The sequence below is a fragment of the Entelurus aequoreus genome, linkage group LG05, assembly GCF_033978785.1.
Source record: "Entelurus aequoreus isolate RoL-2023_Sb linkage group LG05, RoL_Eaeq_v1.1, whole genome shotgun sequence".
Taxonomy (NCBI): Eukaryota; Metazoa; Chordata; class Actinopteri; order Syngnathiformes; family Syngnathidae; genus Entelurus; species Entelurus aequoreus.
The window spans coordinates 38386425-38409097 of record NC_084735.1 but is presented as its reverse complement, the minus strand read 5'-3'; the positions used below and the strand labels follow the sequence as shown (position 1 = coordinate 38409097).

The 22673-nt window shown below is 41.7% G+C and overlaps 1 protein-coding gene across 7 annotated transcripts in view; it reads right to left on the bottom strand.

Annotated features, from left to right (window-relative positions):
• The window catches only part of LOC133650613 (seizure protein 6-like), a 322692-nt gene that overhangs the window by 107040 nt on the left and 192979 nt on the right, over positions 1 to 22673 (bottom strand). For all 7 annotated transcript variants that reach the window (XR_009826259.1, XR_009826260.1, XM_062048070.1 and 4 more), the window contains exon 4: positions 10039 to 10231. Coding sequence is in view for 5 of the 7 variants with exons in the window: in XM_062048070.1 (XP_061904054.1) it covers positions 10039 to 10231 (193 nt within the window). In the remaining 2 variants the exon portion in view is untranslated. The remainder of the gene's footprint in view (positions 1 to 10038; positions 10232 to 22673) is intronic.

Below are 22673 nucleotides of genomic sequence, written 5' to 3'. Positions count from 1 at the left end.
TGTTACTTATTTTAATTAAGTCTTGTGTGTTTAATATGCTGATGTTTTTTACATTGATTTTACTCAATTTGTTGGCTTTTTCTGTAAACGCAACTTAATCTTTTTGCATAAATCGAAATGCATATTATTAAGTTCTACTTACTCAAAATACCAATTAGTTGACTAAACTAACAAAAATTGCTTGGAAAATGTTGCCTTATTTTTATTGAGTTAGATCTGGGCAACAGTTTTTACAGTGTACAAACAATACTAAGTTTAAGTCATTTATAACGTTACAAATTTCATATAAATAGAGATTGAACAATTTTGGTTCCAGTATTGATCCCTAGAGTATGCGGCAACATATGTTTACAGCTGTATTGTGTTCACCTAGCTGCTTCATGTATTGCTCTGTGTTTAAGTAGCTTCTTACCTAGTTAAAGACAAACCCTCTGATGCCATAACGCTATAATGTGTTAGTTAATATATTATGATTGATTGATTGATCCGAGGTAAACAGTGCACTAAAGAGCCTGGACACAACTAAAGCAGCAGGACCTGACCAAATTGAACCCTTTTTCTTAAAATTGGCTGCTGATTTTGTTGCTGAGCCTCTCGCATATTTTTAACCTAAGTCTAACAAGTAAAAGCATTCCAAAAATCTGGAAATCGGCCTTTGTTCTTCCCCTGCTAAAAGGGGGTGAACCCACAAATATAAATAATTACAGACCAATTTCTAAATTATGCATTTTAGCAAAATTGTTTGAGAAGATCATCAGTAACCAGCTAGAGGATTTTTTAGAATCAAACAATATTTTATCTCCATTTCAATCTGGTTTTAGAAAACAGCATAGCACTATTACAGCTGCTCTTAAGGTCTTCAATGATTTAATCGAGGCTGTAGACGGCAAGAAATATTGTGTCGCCCTATTTATTGATTTGTCAAAAGCATTTGACACAGTAGACCACAGTCTGTTAATTCAAGCCCTTCATCACATTGGATTATCTAAAAATGCAGCTGCTTGGTTCACAGACTATCTCTCCAGCAGAACACAATGTGTACAGGTGGCTGGGATCACCTCTTCATTACTGGACATTACCAAGGGCGTTCCACAAGGCTCAGTGCTGGGGCCCATTTTATTTTCTATCTACATAAATAATCTTTGTAATAATTTGTCAAATGCAATGTACCATTTTTATGCAGACGACACCATTATTTATTGCTGTTCAACCTCCATCACTCAGGCTTTTGAGTTTTTACAAGCTGCTTTTGATGTCATCCAGGCTCGCTTATTTGATCTTAAATTGGTTTTAAATACAGATAAAAGCAAGGTAATGGTTTTCTCTCATTCAAGGGTGCTACTGGAAAATATTCCAAATATTGTAACATCAAATGGAAACCCTATAGAGCAGGTCTTAAATTACAAGTACTTGGGTTTTACTCTTGATCAGGAGCTTTCATTTAAAGCCCATATTAACAACTTGGTCTCTAAGCTTAGGGTAAAGCTTGGTTTCTTTTTTAGAAATAAAAACTGCTTCTCTCTTAAAGTCAGAAAGAAATTGGTGACAGCAACTATCTTGCCTGTAATTGATTATGGAGACGTGCTTTATTTTAGTGCTTCATCTAAATGCCTCCAGTCCTTGGACACTGTTTTTCATTCAGCTCTAAGATTTGTTACTGGCTGTCGTAGTCTCACCCACCATTGTCAACTGTATATGAAGTCAGACTTATCTTCATTGAGTGCACGCAGATACACACATTGGCTGACTTTAATTTATAAGGCTCTTTTAGGTTTAATACCTCCATACTTGTGTACTCTGTTACAAAGAAAAAGCAGCTCTTACGCATTACGTTCTAACAATTTGTATGTTTTAACTGTTCCTCATGTACGGACTGAATTTGGCAAAAGAGCTTTTGGCATTGCTGCCCCTATGGCATGGAATGAATTGCAGACGAAACTGAAACTTACAGAACTACTTCCATTTGGAGCCTTCCGTTCTGTCCTGAGGGACAAACAGCGAGAGACGTTTGCACAGTGCCTGTGTTTTTAAAGATGTAAATCTCTGTTGTTTTACAGTTCTCTTATGTATTTTAAAATGTATGTCTTAATGTATTTATTTTGAAACTGCTCTGTGACATGTGCTGTTGACCTCTTGGCCAGGTCACCCTTGTGAAAGAGGTCTTGATCTCAATGGGTTTTCTTATCTGGTTAAATAAAGGTTCTAATTGAGTCAAATGATTTTGCTAAGTCCATAAACACTGCTGCTGAACACTGTTTATGATCTATTGCATTGGTAATGTTACGATCTGTTGGATTTGGTTTTGGGGTATTTGTTCCTTTGTTTCCATGTTCTATTTTGTTTGTGTTACCTGCAGTAGCTTCACCACTGTTTCTTAGTGCTGTCTCTTTCACCTGGGGGTGACTCGTGATTCTGTGTTTCACCTGCTCCTGATCATCACCTGGGTACTATTTAAGCCAGTCTCACTTGTATGTCAGTGTGGGATCATTGTTATGCATTGCTTGGAGTATGGACACCAGTGGCGAGCCGTGTGTTTCCCACCTAAGCCTTCAGTGATGTACGACTTCAAATATTACCTCTCAAAATACCATAATTGATGTCACCACATGACCATTGCCAGAGAAATACTATACAGAAACACATTTACGCCCTACTGGGCAGTGAGTCACATCAACAGTGTACACAACGGGTTATTTACTGGCGCATTTAAAAATCAATTAAAACATATCTTACGTGGTACTGTCAAAATTAAAATTGCAAAAAATATATTAAAAGCGCAAAAATTAAATATTTGAACTCACAATTAGTAAGACCTATTCGACGCCGTTCCCCATTTCATCGCCAGCACAGCTGAGCTAGCTTCCGGGGTTGGCCGACATCGTCTCACAAGATGTAGTTTCTATTTAAATATCCTTTTTGAAAATGGCCCTGCAAATATATATCTGCCACCTAATCAACGTTTTGTTCTCTTTCTCTGCTATCACTTCCCGCTTCCTGCTAAATGGAAACTTGTGAATGGATACTTACTTTGGAATGACAAGTGTGTATTCAATCACAGTCTCGTTAACATCAGGCTACTTAGATAGACTACTGTTAACAACTTGTGATCTGATTGGCTATCGCAACTGTCTCTCAACTCTATGTGTTCTCAAATTCATCCGCTAACGGTCCCAGTGAGTATCTAATCACAGGACGCGCAAATGTCACGTTCAACGTGAGGCCATCTAGAAGGCCTTACTGACAACAACTTGTGATCTGATTGGCTATCGCAACTGTCTGTCTTTGTATGTCCCCGTTCACTTACAGTGCATGGACACCCGCATTGTTGATTCTGAAGGCCTCGGACAGATTTTGTACAGCATGGCAATATAAGCTAGCTGAATTAGGGAAATTAAATTAAAAAATAATTGTATCTTTAATTATGATCATGATTTCTGGTTATGTTAGGCCAGCAGAGAAGGCCTTGCTGGTCCTGACTGCACACCACTGATGGACACTGTTTGGATTTCTCAGGGTCAGTAGTTTTGATTACGCCCACTAAGTACTTAGATTTGTTTGTAGTTTAGTTTGTATTTTGGTACTATCATTCTGTCTTCCCCTGAATACCTAATTTTGTGTTTTTATTTATATATTTTTCATGCAACTGGCTACCTCCTGCCATTGTTTTTTGGTTTCCCCTCTTTTTGCATTGCTGCAACATCAACGTAACACCCATCAGACATCTGACTGTTCCCACCCCCACACCCCTCTATTCGCCATCTTCCTGACAATGCTAAACTGTAAACTATGGTCAACCTGCACTTCAATGCAGTTTTTATGCCGCTGGACAAAGCTCAAACAAAATCTCGTTGACATGTATGACTTAAGTGTTATTATGACAATGACAATAAAGGAATTGATTGATTGATTGATTGATTTTGCTAGTGCTCCTCCCTAGCTTGTATATCCAGTTTCCCCGGTTCATTCTGTTTTGGTTTCCTTTGCAAACTTGTAAGATTAAAAACTCTCTTTTCTCTCCCTGGTGCTTTCTGGGATCCACCCGAGGGCAAATCCTAAAAGGTAATTTCCTCAGTTTTTTCAAATAATACCACTGATGTTGAGATGTTAATTTGCTCCGTATTTTAACTGACTCCTAGTTTTTGTACTTTTAAGGTCTGATGTACTAAAGCTTTGTGAGTACTAAAACATGTGCAAACGTGGTAGCGCACACAAAAAGCTAATCGACTAAGCCTGTGCACAGAGGATGGTATCTCTTGAGTGAGTAAAATAAGGAGCTCAGTCCGTTTAGCGTGTCTGTCTTCATGAATATGCAGAATATATGCTGAATATTAGAACACCCATAATACTGGAAGGAGAGGATATACATATAATTGTTCAGCATACGCAATGTGATTCATCAGGACTAAAACTGTTTTTGTTTATTGATTTTTCCTTTTTTCCCGCCGTTTTTCCAGTGGCTTTCTGAACCGCCTTGGTGCTACAGTTCCTAACTATTGTTTGCTTCGGTAAGTACAGTATTTGCTTCTTTGAACATTTCTAAGATTAAAATAATTTCTATTTGCAAAATGTGTCTTCTGCATTCAACCCATCCTGTTGAGGACTCAGCAGTGGGCAACCATCGTGTGACAGGAAACCAAGATGTTGACCGATCCGTTTTGAAAGTTCTATTTTTTTTTCCTCCCCCGGCAGTATTTTCGTATTTCTTAAACAATTTCTGTTACGTTTTTATTGTAACAGATCAGGGACTTTGTTGGCTAATTGTATTTTGAAGTTGTTTTTCTACCTGTTTATCAGGCACTGTCTGCAGAGAGACATGTTGTGTCATATTAGCACAACCTTTCACAATCTTTAATATGTTTAGAAATAATTGTATGTTGATTGTTATTTGCAAAATGTGATGGATATATTTTACTTTATATTTGTTAGTTTAGCTGTGGTACTTACCAGTGTACATGTTTCATTGCAGTTTTACCATCCATCCATTTTCTAGATAATCTTACTTATCTCACCATACGAAATATAACTTACTTCACTAAATATGATTTATTTATTTTCAATGTTATAACTTATGAAGTATATTGTGAATAAATTGAGAACAGGAAGTGAACAAAAGTTTTAGCAACTTCAATGTAAAGGAAAAGGGGTAGGATTAAATAAGCTCTGCTTCTTCTTACTCATTTTCAAATATGTTGAATAGAGAAACTGGAAATTGTGATGTATCATGTTGTATGCATGCATGTTCAGAATAAACACAAACTCAACTCAACCAAACTCAACCTCAAAAACCTAGCGGGGTGTCACACTATTGAACACTTGGTCATATAAAGACATATATATAAAAATGACATATATTGAAAGTATTGCAAATGTATGTCAGGTAACACCAACTAGCTCACTTGTTTGCACCTTAGCAGAGTTAATTACACATTTACCAACATTTGCTACAAACATGTGGAAAATAGGAAGTGAAAAATAAACATGTACATTACATTTAAATACCGGACAGCACCATGTTTGAAATGTGCCCTGCAGCAACTGCACTGACCCCTCGATGTTATCTTCAAGCCTGCTTGACAATGCACACCAACAGACCACAACCAGCGGCGATGGGCTGATTTATTTCCCATCGGTAGCAATGTTTGCTCGGCGCTTTTCATTTTAGAGCTGATGAAAGAGTTGCCGTAATGTGGTGGAATGAATGTTTTGTTGACCAGCTTCCACCATCAAACCAAATCGATGGGGCATGTAATTGGCGGCCACTTTGTGCGATTGCTAGGATAAACGGACATTGCGGTGAACATGGGAGATCAATCTCTCTGGCGCTCTCTCTCTCGCTCTGTCTTTCTCAACACATGCGGAGCGCAAATTTATGGCCCACCATATATGCTGCAATGGAGCATTGGTAACAATTTCTTTGTTGCTGCCACTTGTAGTTTTTATTTAAGTGTATCGGAATACTGATTCTGTCGGGTTGTAATGTGTACAAATGACACTGGCTTTTATTGCTATCAAATCTAAAGCACTGTCTACTGTACTTACTATTGGTACCTTCTAAGAAGGTGAGCAACTTTAGAAATACTCTATCCAACATTTTCTCAATTAGAGTGGAAAATTAGAAAAGTAAAATTAAGGACTATAATGCTTCTATTATTATTGTTATTATTATCAATATAATTATCTTCAATGTTATAATCATTATCCATCCATCCATCCGATCCGCCTGTCTATCTCACGATTCACTCTTCCCTCACTCGTGAACAAGACTCCGAGGTACTTGAACTCCTCCACTTGGGGCAAGATCTCCTCCCCAACCCGGAGATGGCACTCCACCCTTTTCCGGGCGAGAAACATGGACTCGGACTTGGAGGTGCTGATTCCCATCCCAGTCGCTTCACACTCGACTGCGAACCGATCCAGTGAGAGCTGAAGAGCTTGGCCAGATGAAGCCATCAGGACCACATCATCTGCAAAAAGCAGAGACCTAATCCTGCAGCCACCAAACCAGATACCCTCAACGCCCTGACTGCGCCTAGAAATGATGTCCATAAAAGTAATGAACAGAATCGGTGACAAAGGGCAGCCTTGGCGGAGTCCAACCCTCACTGGAAACGGGTCCGACTTACTGCCGGCAATGCGGACCAAGCTCTGACACTTATCATACAGGGAGCGGACCGCCACAATCAGACAGTCCGTTACCCCATACTCTCTGAGCACTCCCCACAGGACACGGTCGAATGCCTTCTCCAAGTCCACAAAGCACATGTAGACCGTTTGGGCAAACTCCCATGCACCCTCAAGGACCCTGCCGAGAGTATAGAGCTGGTCCACAGTTCCACGACCAGGACGAAAACCACACTGTTCCTCCTGAATCCGAGGTTCGCCTATCTGGCGTAGCCTTCTCTCCAGTACACCTGAATAGACCTTACCGGGAAGGCTGAGGAGTGTGATCCAATGATAGTTGGAACACACCCTCTGGTTCTCCTTCTTAAAGAGAGGAAACACCACCCCGGTCTGCCAATCCAGAGGTACCGCGCCCGATGTCCACGCGATGTTGCAGAGTCTTGTCAACCAAGACAGCCCCACAGCATCCAGAGCCTTAAGGAACTCCGGGCGGATCTCTTCCACCCCTGGGGCCTTGCCACCGAGGAGCTTTTTAACTACCTCGGCAACCTCAGCACCAGAAATAGGAGAGCCCACCACATATTCCCCAGGCAGTGCTTCCTCATAGGAAGAACGTGTTGGTAGGATTGCGGAGGTCTTTGAAGTATTCACTCCACCGATCCACAACATCCGCAGTCGAGGTCAGCAGAACACCATCCCCACCATACACGGTGTTGACATTGCACTGCTTGCTCTTCCTGAGGCGGCGGATGATGGTCCAGAATCGCTTCGAAACCGTCCGGAAGTCGTTTTCCATGGTTTCCCCGAACTCCTTCCTGGTCCGAGTTTTTGCCTCCGCGACCGCTGAAGCCACACACAGCTTGGCCTGTCAGTACCTGTCTGCTGCCTCCAGAGTCCTATGAGCCAAAAGAACCCGATAGGACTCTTTCTTCAGCTGGACGGCATCCCTTACCGCTGGCCCCAGCGGGTTCTAAGATTACCGCCACGACAGGCACCAACCACCTTGCAGACACAGCTCCAATCGGCCGCCTCGACAATAGAGGTACGGAACATCGTCAACTCGGACTCAATGTCCAGCACTTCCCTCGTGACATGTTCAAAGTTCTTCCGGAGGCGGGAATTGAAACTCTCACTGACAGGAGACTCTGCTAGGCGTTCCCAGCAGACCTTCACAATGCGTTTGGGCCTGCCAGGTGTGTCCGGCATCCTCCCCCACCATCGCAGCCAACTCACCACCGGGTGGTGATCGGTAGAAAGCTCCGCCCCTCTCTTCACCCGACTGTCCAAAACATGAGGCCGATGATCCGATGACACAACTACAAAGTCGATCATGGAACTGCGGCCTAGGGTGTCCTGGTGCCAAGTGCACATATGGACACCCTTATGTTTGAACATGGTGTTCGTTATGGACAATCTGTGACGAGCACAAGAGTCCTATAAGAATACACCAATCGGGTTCAGATCCGGGCGGCCATTCTTCCCAATCACGTCTCTCCAGGTTTCACTGTCATTGCCAACATGAGCGTTGAAGTCCCCCAGTAGGACAAGGGTACTTTCTAGTACTCCCTCGAGTGTATCCAAAAAGGGTGGGTACTCTGAACTGCTGTTTGGTGCGGAAGCACAAACAACAGTCAGGACCCGTCCCCCCCACCCGAAGGCGGAGGGAAGCTACCCTCTTGTCCACTGGGTTGAACTCCAACGTGCAGGCTCTGAGCCGGGGAGCAACAAGAATTTCCACCCCAGCCCGTCGCCTCTCACTGCTGGCAACGCCAGAGTGGAAGAGAGTCCAGCCCCTCTCGAAAGAACTGGTTCCAGAGCCCTTGCTGTGCGTCGAAGTGAGTCCGACTATATCTCGCCGGAACTTCTCCACCTCGCGCACTAGCTCAGGCTCCTTTCCCACCAGAGAGGTGAAGTTCCACGTCACAAGAGCTAGCTTTTGTAGCCGAGGATCGGACCACCAAGTGCCCTGCCATCGGCTTCCGCCCAGCTCACATTGCACCCGACCTCTATGGCCCCTGCTATGGGTGGTGAGCCCATTGGAGGGAGGACCCACGGTGCCTCTTCGGGCTGTGCCAGGCCGGGCCCCATGGGGACAGGCCCGGCCACCAGGCTCTCGCCATCGTGCCCCACCTCCAGAGGGGGCCCTAGCGGTGACCCGCGTCCAGGCGAGGGAAATCTGGGTCCTTCGTTTTTATTTTTCATGGAGGTCTTCGAGCTGCTCTTTGTCTGATCCCTCAACTAGGACCGGTTTGTCTTGGGAGACCCTACCAGGGGGCACCCGGACAACATAGCTCAGAGGATCATTGGGACATGCAAACTCCTCTACCACGATAAGGTGGCAGCTCAGAGAGAAGTATAATCATTATATTACTGTTATTATTTTTAATATGACAATATATAACATAAAATACACCTTATTAATATAAATAATAATAATACTACATATGAATGTTAATTATTATTGATTAATTGGTCAATTAATGAATTCATGCATGTCCTACTTAATAATGCTAATAATAATAATTAGGACAGCACGGTGGGACAGGTGTGCCTCACAATCCGAAGGTCCTGGGTTCGAACCCGGGCTCGGGATCTTTCTGTGTGGAGTTTGCATGTTCTCCCCGTGACTGTGTGGGTTCTCTCTGGGAACGCCGGCTTCCTCCCACCTCCAAAGACAAGCACCTGGGGATAGGTTGATTGGCAACACTAAATTGTCCCTAGTGTGTGAATGTGAGTGTAAATGTTGTTTGTCTATCTGTGTTGGCCCTGCGATGAGGTGGCGACTTGTCCAAGGTGTACCCCGCCTACCGCCCGAATGCAGCTGAGATAGGCTCCAGCACCCCCCGCGACCCCAAAAGGGACAAGCGGTTGAAAATGGATGGATGGAAAACATTAACAACAATAATGATATTGATTTTAATATTATATTGGGGTTATGGCGCATATGATAGAGCGACTGGAAGGTTCCAACTTTCGCCATCCTACTCGGCTATTGTGTCCTTCGGCCAGACACTTCACCTTTGCTCCTGATGGGTCGTGGTTCCCGCCTTGCATGGCAGCTGCTTTCATCAGTGCGTGAATAGGTGTGTGAATGCGATGTATAAGGTAAAGCGCTTTGGGTATCATTCCAGGTGTACACACAGACCATTTCACCATAGTGATTTTCTAAAGGGATCATGTGCACCCTCAAAAAGTTCAGTATTGGTTTCTTGTTTTTGTAAATTCCACAAAGCATTGTGAGAGACGCAATCTTCTTTAAAGTACAAAATAGCTGTTTGTAATAACAGATACAAACTTGTGAGATGAGCAAAAGCACACATCCACAAGAACCAATGTCTGTTATATGAAGTGTGTTTCAATTGTCCAAATCGAGGTGGATCTGAACACGATACTGCAATGGGCACATCAGATGCTCACCTTGGTAATGAAGCTGGAGGACTCCGGAGTTACGCTGTTGGTCGCTACGAAAACGGATAGAGATCTGGTTGCTCCGACTACGTAATACGAGTCCACGTATTAGGACCGTCTCATTGGCAAGGGCGAAAGCTTCTCGGCCACCTGTGTCCTCCACTGTCACTTGCTCCCCTTCTGACATACTTGCATTCAGGACCTGAAATAAACAGAACAACATGGTCATCCATTAAATAAATAAAAAATACTGTATATAGTGCATCGTACACTGTATAATTCAAGCATCCACATTACAAAGAGTGTGTATTTTGTAATGGTCTAAATAACATGTAAATCACTACTCCAGTGCACGGTTCAGGTATGAAATTATTATATTTAATCTAAAAACAATTTGTCATTGTATTGATATCTTAATAAGATTCAAAAGCAACCAATACAGGCTTTGTCACTCCCAACTACAATTTAGTCAGTCTTTTTTTACATTATTATTGAAAAGCATTTTTTACTTTTATTAAATCTAAATTATGTCCACATGTATCTTTTAAAACAAACAAACAAAATGTATTTTTTAGGTTTGTGTTCCAATTTGTCTTCAGAAATCTTGCCATCACTGCAAATGTAATTTGACAGACTGGAAAGTTGTTCTTAAACTTAAACCTATTATGTTGATAATGAAAAAGATGAGATTTCGTGAAACACGACAGACAAGTGTTTAAATAATAAAAAATAAAAAAACAACATAGGTCATTAGTGTCAAACTCATGGCCATCCGCATCATTTGTATATGGCCCGCGAAAGATTGGAAATAATATGTGTCAATAAAATCCTTTATCTTTTCTTACTAAATATATTATTTTCATTTTGACAAAAAAAAATCTAAAATACATATGCTGCGTGCAATTGCATATCTTTTAAACTTTAAAACCATCTATTGATGCAATAACATATCATACATTCTAAAATGTTTGTTTTGTTTTAATTTTGACATTCGGCCCGTGCCGTAGCAGGGGGAACTTGGCTACAGTTCACTTGCTACTGATGAGGTACAAGCGAGCAGAAAAATAATAGGGATAAAGAAAAGGGCACATTATGGAAATATCAGGTTCAAAGCCATAACAAGTTGTTCTCCCGACAAGAAAGGACTATTTTTTGGCGTGAGAAGAGACAACATCCGCGCAGAAAACTCCTGCTGCCCGGGTCGTTCAGAATTGGGTGGTGCTTCACTTCCGTGTTCAGATTACGATTAAGGTGCAGTGTTAGATTGTTAGAGTAACTGCTTTAGTAAATAAGATGACATAAAAAGCTCAACAGAAATGAAAGACGGTGGGCAGGATGTCAAAAGGAGACTTTATTGCAAACAGTTGATCCGACATCAAATTATGTCAAGACACTTTCTCAAACCAATCACACACTTTTCTGTCTTGAAAATAAAAGTGCTACACTGTACATCCAGTTTAACTACGTTTAGGGTTTCTCCTTAATGTACTGCTTCATATTAGCCGCAACACCTAACAAAATAAAGTAATGTAATGCATTGTAGCGTCCAGAAAAAAACAAAGTCTGACTTTCTTTTTAGCTTTTATTGCCAATTTTATGCTAACATCGATTTTTCTGGCTAGCTGAAATATTGTGTACATTTTTGAATAACATGATGTGGGATCTGAGCCGAGGATGTCGTTGTGGCTTGTGCAGCCCTTTGAGACACTCGTGATTTAGAGCTATATAAGTAAATATTGATTGATTGAAAAACGACACGTGTGCGTTAATCGCCCGCTAAAAAATGAGTGCAATTATTAAAATGTATAGTTAACGCGTATATATATATATATATATATATATATATGTGTATATACATATATATATACATATATATATATGTGTGTATATATATATATATATATACATATATATGTATGTGTATATATATATATATATATATATATATATATATATATATATATATATATATATATATATATATATATATATATATATATATATATATATATATAAAGTCATCCAGCACAACTCCAGTGCAGTTGCCGAAAGCCAATAGAGTCATTGTCCACTCAGCTTACGTGTATGCCACCATGCACACAAAAATGCTGCCCACCAACTTCCCTGAAGTTATCGTGTGCGCTGGAGTATTAGTGAGTCTGTCTGTGAAGAGCCAAGGCAGTGAGTTAGTGTGAACAAACCAGATCAGCTGCAACAAAATGAATCTGATCTAGTTGACAAACTATCACTCGGGTTGAAGGGGGAGCTGACAATAAGCGCCGGGAGGCTAATGGACTCCCCGAGAGTTTGGAGGTGACCTCCTCTGGAATTATCCATGAGGTCAGACACTTTGATTGATTTAGATTTTTATCACAAGCTGCCATGACACCACTCTGCTCAGCTGTTGTCTTCAAATCTCCATTTTGAAACCACACCGAACCACACCGCTTGTGTTTGCTGTTTCAAAATGTACTTTAGTCTTATTAAAATGACAGTAGTCCTTCTGTTTTTGTTGGTAATTAATTCTAAAAGTCAGAATTGTAAGAAAATAGAAACACATTTTCTCATATGAATTAATGTAAAAAAAACACAAATCTGAGCACAAATCACATTTTACAGAGAATGATTAATAATGTAAATAAAAAAATAATAAGACATGCAAATAAATGACAAATTAACTGAATAAATCAACAATTAATTGCTTTTAACTTTAAGTGAATAATTTTGTTGACATGGCTGGCAGCTCTTTCACTTTTGCTTAAGCCTCCACTTGTTCCAAATTTTCAGCTTTCCAAAAGCTCAGCTCTCGCCAGCTTGTTAAGGCCTAGCTACCGCCGGTACCAGCACACTTCTGCTAAAGGCTCCACACACCTCCATTCCTGAGCTACACCAGCACAAAGCTCCTATGACATGCATTTTTACCTTGTTGGGTAAAAATGTTCGGCTCAACAATCCTCCTTCAGGCCTCCCCATGCCTATCCCTGGCTGCTATTACAGCTGCTTCAGTTGACGTCGCCAGCATACAGCTTCTTCCTCTGGCCAGGTAGTACCTGTGCCTCTTGGAGGGCATGGGCTACTACTGGCAGCTGTATCCTCAGCTCTCTCTGACGAGGCCGCCGTTTGTCTCTCTTTCGACAGGGTCGTCACCTGCTTCCTCTTCCTGAAATGCCACCACCTGCTTTGCCTCCGGTGGGTCCTCTCAAGACGGTGGATTTTCTTGAGACGCCACCAACCTTCCGAAATCCGTCCGCTTCTTGGCTAACTGCAGGACTGGCCACCTGGCGCCTGACCTCCAGAGTTAGCTGACAAAGCACCCATCAGGTGCCTCACCTCCATGCCAGCTGACAATGCTCCCATTCGGCACTCAACCTCCACACCAGCTGATGAAGTGCCTATCTTGTGCTCGTCTTCCTCCTTCTCCTCGGCTACAAAGGTGGCTCGTCGATCCTCCGCAAGTTCCGCCTCCACCCTACCTTAGTTTTGATTTTTTTAAACTTCTGGTATATATTTGTTAATTAATTATTGTCCTTTTGTTTTGCGCTCTTATTAACTTTGTTCCAATTCCTTTGTTGGCATGTCAGGTGATGACTTTAACCCTGTTGTTAAACGTTCTTCTTCTCACCTGTTGCTAGTTGGTAATTAGGAAGCTCACCTGTCGCAGATCACCAATCAGGAGGTTTTATATTCCAGCGTTGTATGTCTCATGGTGCTGGTTTGTTGTTCATTACAGGTTATCTGTGGTAATTGTTAGAGGTGTTTTTCCTGTTACTTGCAACTTTGCTTTGCAGTGTCTTGCCTCGTCAAATGTACCCGTGGTTCACTACAACGGCTACTCTGGTTGTTCCTGAGGACTGTTTACCTGCACATTGCCAACTGTCTTTGCATCCTGCGGTCATGCCAACAGCTGTCATTTAGGCGATAATACTAATGTGGTCTCATATTCTCATATGTAGTGTATTTTATATTGTCAATACAACAATCTACACTTCACAACGTTAAAAATGGTTTGAATTACATTTCCTCCTTATGCTCAGAAACGCCAAAGCAATAATACAGTTAAAACAAACAACTTGCTTCTATCATTTGGTCGATTATTGCTAATTTACCAACATAGACACATTAGTCAGTCAATCATTGGCTCACAATAATTATAATTAATTGAATGCTTATTTTTAAGATATTTAGATACTAGTTGTCCTCATTGGGGTCACAGAGGAGCAGGACCCTATTCTTGGTGACTTCACCAGCCCAACATTCATGTTGTTTGGTTTCTGGAAGCTAGCATGAGTACCCAGATTAAACTGAACGGTGCACACAGAGATTTCCAAACTCTGAGGCCGACACTCTAACCTTTCGGCCACTAAGTGGTCTGAAGGATTTGACTATTTTTAATACTAACTACACATTTTGATAGCATAAACAGACACCTAATAAAAGGAGTGTATTGATTTTACCATCATATTTTTGCATGCTAACTACCATATAGTTAACATAGTAAATAATTAGTTATTACTAGGGATGTCCAATAATATCAGGCTGCCGATAATATCAGGCTGCCGATATTATCGGCCGATAAATGCTTTAAAATGTAATATCGGAAATTATCGGTATCGGTTTCATAATTATCGGTATCGGTTTCTAAAAGTAAAATGTATGACGTTTTAAAACGCCGCTGTGTACACGGACGTAGGGAGAGGTACAGAGTGCCAATAAACCTTAAAGGCATTTCCTTTGCGTGCGTGCCATCCGAGTCCCATAATATCTACCGGCTGTTCTCATCACAAATTAATGCAACGCATACTTGGTCAACAGCCATACAGGTCACACTGAGGGTAGCCATATAAACAAGTTTAACACTGTTACAAATATGTGCCACACTGTGAACCCACACCAAACAAGAATGACAAACACATTTCGGGAGAACATCCGCACCGTAACACAAAATAAACACAACAGAACAAATACCCAGAATCCCTTGCAGTACTAACTCTTCCGGGATGCTACAATATAACCCCCCCCACCCCCCCACCCCCGCTACCCTGCCCACCTCAACCTCCTCATAGTCTCTCTCAGGGAGAGCATGTCCCAAATTCCAAGCTGCTGTTTGGATAGATAGATAGATAGATAGATAGATAGATAGTACTTTATTGATTCCTTCAGGAGAGTTCCCTCAGGAAAATTAAAATTCCAGCAGCAGTGTACAGAAATGAGATCGAATTTAAAAAGTAAATAATGGGGGTATAAATGGAAACAGAATACAAAAATATTACAATAAGAATAAAAATAAAAAGCAACAATGAGAATAAAAATATAACAGTAAAATAAGAATATAACAAGAGAAACTAGGCAGTAGTGACCATGTTATGAAAAAGTATTGCACTGTTATTGTTTTGAGGCATGTTAAAAAAAAATAAAGCACGTTGTGTCTTTAATAATAAATATGGCAGTGCCATGTTGGAATTTTTTCCATAACTTGAGTTGATACATTTTGGAAAACCTTGTTACATTGTTTAATGCATCCAGCGGGGCATCACAACAAAATTAGGCATAATAATGTGTTGACTCCTACAGACCGCGACCACTTCCCTGAGGACAGCAGGAACTTCACTCGGTGACAGAAAACACTGTGAGTAATGGCTTCCTGCGCGTCTTGCACCATACTCACGGAGAGGTTGGCTCTGCTAGAGGGCCGTGTCCGCCAGTTAGAGCAGAGTAATGTCGTAACTTTAGATGTTGCGGACACATCTGCTAGCGTTAGCTGTAGCGAGCTAACTAGCCCAGCTTGTAGCAGTCCTAAGCGGCCTACAAGCTACGGTGTACCGGTTGAGACGCATAATAGATTTAGCTCTTTAGCTAGTCCTACACCCCAGTCTACCGGGCACCACACCTTAGTTATAGGGGACTCCATCACCCGAAACATAAAGCTTAGCAAACCAGCCACAATAAAGTGTATCCCCGGGGCCAGAGCACCTGACATTGAAGCTAATCTTAGGGAGCTAACTCGCAACAGGCCTAGTAAACACGTACGACAGGCTAATCGCACCACTAATTATGCGAATATAGTTGTACACGTTGGCTCCAATGACACTAGAATGAGACAGTCAGAGATTACAAAGAGAAACATAGCCAGGACTTGTGATCTCGCCAGAAAGATGTCCAGGCATCGAGTAATTGTCTCTGGCCCCCTGCCTGCGAGAGGCAATGATGAGAGATATAGCAGATTAGTCTCGCTTAACAAGTGGTTGGCTAGCTACTGTAGGCAGCAGGGACTAACGTTTATTGATAACTGGCCCTCTTTCTGGGGCAAACCAGGCTTGCTGATGAGAGACGGCCTTCACCCTAACCAGGAAGGCGCCATCATCCTGTCTAGAAACATAGACTACTATTTAAGTCTCACTTGACTGACTACACTAGAGCAAGCCCGGTCACAGGCAATTACAATGTCTGTTAGTCCGGGTGAGGAGTCAGTTAAGCTAGAACTAGCCAGCGCCAGGCTGGATAATCCATGTACGCATAGCAATTCTCTTAGAATAATACACAATTCACATAATGTTTTTTCTGTTGTGTCTGTGTCAGGGGTGGACATGCATTCTACTGAGGTGGCAAATTATGATATGTCCAGTCTATTGCAGCACCAAGCAAACAATCGGAAAATTCCCGTCATATCAATTCCTAGATATGGTCGAAACTATTTAAAGTGCACTACGCATAATAAACGCAACATTGTTAATATTGCCACTACGGATAATCTTAACAAAAACTCGTCAAAACAGCCCAATACCTATAATATGGGCTTTTTAAACATAAGATCATTGTCTCCCAAGGCGTTATTGGTTAATGAGGTCATTAGAGACAACAATCTTAACGTCATTGGTCTTAGCGAAACCTGGCTCAAACCGGACGAATTTTTTGCGCTCAATGAGGCATCTCCTCCTAACTATACGAATGCGCATGTTGCCCGCCCTCTTAAAAGGGGAGGGGGTGTCGCACTAATATACAATGAAAATTTCAACCTTACCCCTAACCTAAATAATAAATATAAATCGTTTGAGGTGCTTACTATGAGGTCTGTCACACCGCTACCTCTCGACCTGGCTGTTATCTACCGCCCCCCTGGGCCCTATTCGGACTTTATCAGTGAATTCTCAGAGTTCGTTGCTGATCTAGTGACGCACGCCGACAATATAATCATAATGGGGGACTTTAATATCCATATGAATACCCCATCGGACCCTCAGTGCGTGGCGCTCCAAACCATAATTGATAGCTGTGGTCTTACACAAATAATACATGAACCCACGCATCGCAACGGTAATACAATAGATCTAGTGCTTGTCAGGGGTGTCACCACCTCCAAAGTTATGATACTTCCATATACTAAAGTAATGTCCGATCATTACCTTATAAAATTTGAAGTTTTGACTCTTTGTCAACAAGCTAATAATAATAATAACTGCTATAGCGGCCGCAACATTAATGCTGCCACAACGATGACTCTTGCTGACCTACTGCCTTCGGTAATAGCACCATTCCCAAATTATGTCGGCTCTATTGATAAACTCACTAACAACTTTGACGATGCCTTGCGCGAAATTATTGATAGTATAGCACCGCTAAAGCAAAAAAGGGCCCCTAAAAGGCGCACCCCATGGTTTACAGAAGAAATTAGAGCTCATAAATTATCATGTAGAAAACTGGAACGCAAATGGCGCGCGACTAAACTTGAGGTTTTCCATCAAGCATGGAGTGATAGTTTAATAACTTATAAACGCATGCTTACCTTAGCTAAAGCTAAATACTACTCAAATCTCATCCGCCTCAACAAAAACGATCCTAAATTTCTGTTTAGTACAGTAGCATCGCTAACCCAACAAGGGACTCCTCCCAGTAGCTCCACCCACTCGGCAGATGATTTTATGAATTTCTTTAATAAGAAAATTGAACTCATTAGAAAGGAGATTAAAGACAACGCATCCCAGCTACAACTGGGCTCTATTAACACAAATACGACTGTATATACGATGGACACTGCCCTCCAAAATAGTCTCTCTATTTTTGATGAAATAACATTAGAGGAATTATTACAGCATGTAAGTGGGATAAAACAAACAACATGTTTACTTGACCCACTTCCTGGGAAACTTATCAAGGAACTGTTTGTATTATTAGGTCCATCAGTGTTAAATATTATAAACTTATCACTTTCCTCCGGCACTGTTCCCCTAGCATTCAAAAAAGCGGTTATTCATCCTCTGCTCAAAAGACCTAACCTCGATCCTGACCTCATGGTAAACTACCGACCGGTCTCCCACCTTCCGTTTATTTCCAAAATTCTCGAAAAAACTGTTGCACAGCAGCTAAATGAACACTTAGTGACTAACAATCTCTGTGAACCTTTTCAATCCGGTTTCAGGGCAAATCACTCTACGGAGACAGCCCTCGCAAAAATGACTAATGATCTATTGCTAACGATGGATTCTGATGCGTCATCTATGTTGCTGCTTCTTGATCTTAGCGCCGCTTTCGATACCGTCGATCATAATATTTTATTAGAGCGTATCAAAACACGTATTGGTATGTCAGACTTAGCCTTGTCTTGGTTTAACTCTTATCTTACTGACAGGATGCAGTGCGTCTCCCATAACAATGTGACCTCGGACTATGTCAAGGTAACGTGCGGAGTTCCCCAGGGTTCGGTTCTTGGCCCTGCACTCTTTAGTATTTACATGCTGCCGCTAGGTGACATCATACGCAAGTACGGTGTTAGCTTTCACTGTTATGCTGATGACACTCAACTCTACATGCCCCTAAAGCTGACCAACACGCCGGACTGTAGTCAGCTGGAGGCGTGTCTTAATGAAATTAAACAATGGATGTCCGCTAACTTTTTGCAACTCAACGCTAAGAAAACGGAAATGCTGATTATCGGTCCTGCTAGACACCAACATCTATTTAATAATACCACCTTAACATTTGACAACCAAACAATTAAACAAGGAGACTCGGTAAAGAATCTGGGTATTATCTTCGACCCAACTCTCTCGTTTGAGTCACACATTAAGAGTGTTACTAAAACGGCCTTCTTTCATCTCCGTAATATCGCTAAAATTCGTTCCATCTTGTCCACTAGCGACGCTGAGATCATTATTCATGCGTTCGTTACGTCTCGTCTCGATTACTGTAACGTATTATTTTCGGGCCTCCCTATGTCTAGCATTAAAAGATTACAGTTGGTACAAAATGCGGCTGCAAGGCTTTTGACAAAAACAAGAAAGTTTGATCATATTACGCCTATACTGGCTCACTTGCACTGGCTTCCTGTGCACTTAAGATGCGACTTTAAGGTTTTACTACTTACGTATAAAATATTACACGGTTTAGCTCCAGCCTATCTCGCCGATTGTATTGTACCATATGTCCCGACAAGAAATCTGCGTTCAAAGAACTCCGGCTTATTAGTGATTCCCAGAGCCAAAAAAAGTCTGCGGGCTATAGAGCGTTTTCTATTCGGGCTCCAGTACTCTGGAATGCCCTCCCGGTAACAGTTAGAGATGCTACCTCAGTAGAAGCATTTAAGTCCCATCTTAAAACTCATTTGTATAATCTAGCCTTTAAATAGACCCCCCCTTTTTTAGACCAGTTGATCTGCCGTTTCTTTTCTTCTCTCCTCTTCTCCCCTGTCCCTTGCGAGGGGGAGTTGCATAGGTCCGGTGGCCATGGATGAAGTGCTGGCTGTCCAGAGCCGGGACCCCGGGTGGACCACTAGCCTGTGCATCGGTTGGGGACATCTCTGCGCTGCTGACCCGTCTCCGCTCGGGATGGTTTCCTGTTGGCCCCGCTGTGGACCGGACTCCCGCTGATGTGTTGGATCCACTGTGGACTGGACTTTCACAATGTTATGTCAGACCCACTCGACATCCGTTGCTTTCGGTCTCCCCTAGAGGGGGGGGGGGGGGGGGTTACCCACATATGCGGTCCTCTCCAAGGTTTCTCATAGTCATTCACCGACGTCCCACTGGGGTGAGTTTTTCCTTGCCCGTATGTGGGCTCTGTACCGAGGATGTCGTTGTGGCTTGTACAGCCCTTTGAGACACTTGTGATTTAGGGCTATATAAATAAACATTGATTGATTGATGATTGAATTCCACAACTGTATATATCGGTATCGGTTGATATCGGTATCGGTAATTAAGAGTTGGACAATATCGGAATATCGGATATGGGTAAAAAAGCCATTATTGGACATCTCTAGTTATTACTCTAAATCAGGGGTGGGCAATTCATTTTTACCGGGGGCCGCATGAGCAACCCGAGCACTGCTGGAGGGCCACACCGACAATATTTCAATTAAATTTTGCTCAAATTATTTTTGATATACCGTAAGATAGATAATAATAATATTTTCATTTAACCTAACTTATCTTTATACAAAAGCAGATGGCTTTTGATGGTTTTATTTTTAACACTTTCTTACACAACACTTCCTGATGTATATTACAATACAAAAATGTCAATTTCTGTCACTTCATCCTGCATCTCTTTGCGGCAAGCTCCTCACGTGGCACGTACCTCCCGATGACGTAGCACACAAACAGTGCAGTATGTGCAAAGTTTTACTTCTGCCACCAATTGTAGCGTCCAGAAGAAGTGCACACCAAGTCTGACGTTCTTTTTAAACTTTTATTGAGCAAGCTATACTAACACAGCTCAACATATCTCGTTCTTTCCACACGCACGTCTCCTCACTCCTCACTTACGCAACTCAAGAAGACAACATCTACTTCAGCAGGTCGTTACACTATATTCTTTAAACACAGCAACATATGTGTACCACAAATAAGCACACAGCTTTACCTTTACTTGGCAGTCCATGTCTTGTTGAAAACACGCCATTCGTCATCAACTTTTCTCTTTTTAGCGTCTCGGGGATAACCGTGCATCACTTGTCGCTGTGCGCCTTCACTCACAGGACATACGCACATATAACACTTTTCAAAATAAAAGCAGCACAGTTGTATTGCACGCACGACAAATATGTTTTTTTTTATTTATTTTGATTGCCGCTGCGCGCGCGAGCTTACGTCCACACGGAAGTAATACAAATAACGCTTTTCATAACAAAAGCAGCACCGTTGTATTGCACACTCGAAATAGATACTTTTTAAAAATTATTTTGTAATTTATAATTGGCCTCACGCGGGCCGGTCAGGGACGTACAAAGGGCCGGATGCGGCCCGCGGGCCGCAGACTGCCCAGGTCTGCTCTAAATGGTGAGTTTTAGAGCCCTGACAACAGGGTGCGTGGTATTTGCGAGCGGCAATAATCATCAAGATAAGCCTGCAGAGGAACAGTAACCATGGAAACCGGAGTCAGATGGGACAAAGACAACCCAACCCCCCCTTTGGAAAAGAATATATCAGTCCTTGGGAGGAAAGAGAAGACAGACATTTTGTGAGGAGCCAGAGGTGGCAGGATGTCTCCTTTTCCCTGCTTGTGGCGATGAGGGAATTGTATTTCTTTGCTTCAAACAATCACACTGTGAAATAAATCTGAGATGGTGAATCTGAAAATTGACAACGACTTGGTGAGCTTTATTAGAGAATAAACAAACACGCGTAGGAGAAAAAGTACTCTTCCCTTCAGGCCCTACTACAGTTATATGTTATGATAACCTATACTGTAATAGCCTGTTGCTTTTGGTTTTGTTTCACATATTTTCTTGCCAACTATCACAACACAAATTGGCTTTGTTCCCAAATATCATCTACAGGACCTTTGGATGTTTCTGGTCAATGTATGGGGCTTGTAAATTCTCAGCTGATGACCTTTATAACATTAGACACTCTGACCTTCACTGCCATTAACATTAAAGATGACCAGATATCATTTACTTTGCCCATGCAGGCCTGATACTACTTTTAGATCAAAAACATGGAGCAACCTTTACAGAGCTTGCTTGGCTACATAATGAAACATCATGAATAATGTTTTCAAGTTATCCTGCACATTATTCTAGACAAAAGAACATCCATGGACACAAAACGTTACTTGCCTCTTAGGGGGATACATCTTTAATGTGCCATTGAAGTTGCCGTGATGCAATTTGTTGGTCTATTTCTAAAGTGGAACACTCACAGAGAATATAGATACTTAGCTGACATTTCATCATCAATAGCATTAATCAAAATAACAGAGGAAATTGCCAATCCAATAGATGGTAAATAGTGTACAGCTGCAGTATTGATGGATCGAACCAAAGCAATCATAACATCTTAATCAAAAAATTATAACGGTATGACAGCAGAGGGTTTGTCTTGAACTGGGTGAAAAGCTATTTAACCAACAGGAAGCAATACATGAAGGTGAAAATATGACAACAGTACGAGAGATATCTTGCGGCGTAGCCCAAGGATCAATACTGGGAACAAAATTGTTCCATTTTTATAAAAACGACATTTGAAAAGTTACAAAGGACCTTAACGTTAGGATTATTTGCAGACGACACCACTGTGTTTTGTTCAATAGAGAACACACGGAAGCTAATATAAATAGCAGAAGAAATTAACAAATTAAAGAGATGGTTTGAAAAAAAACTGAATATCTTTGAATCTCAGTAAAAATAAAATGATGCTATTTTGTTAACA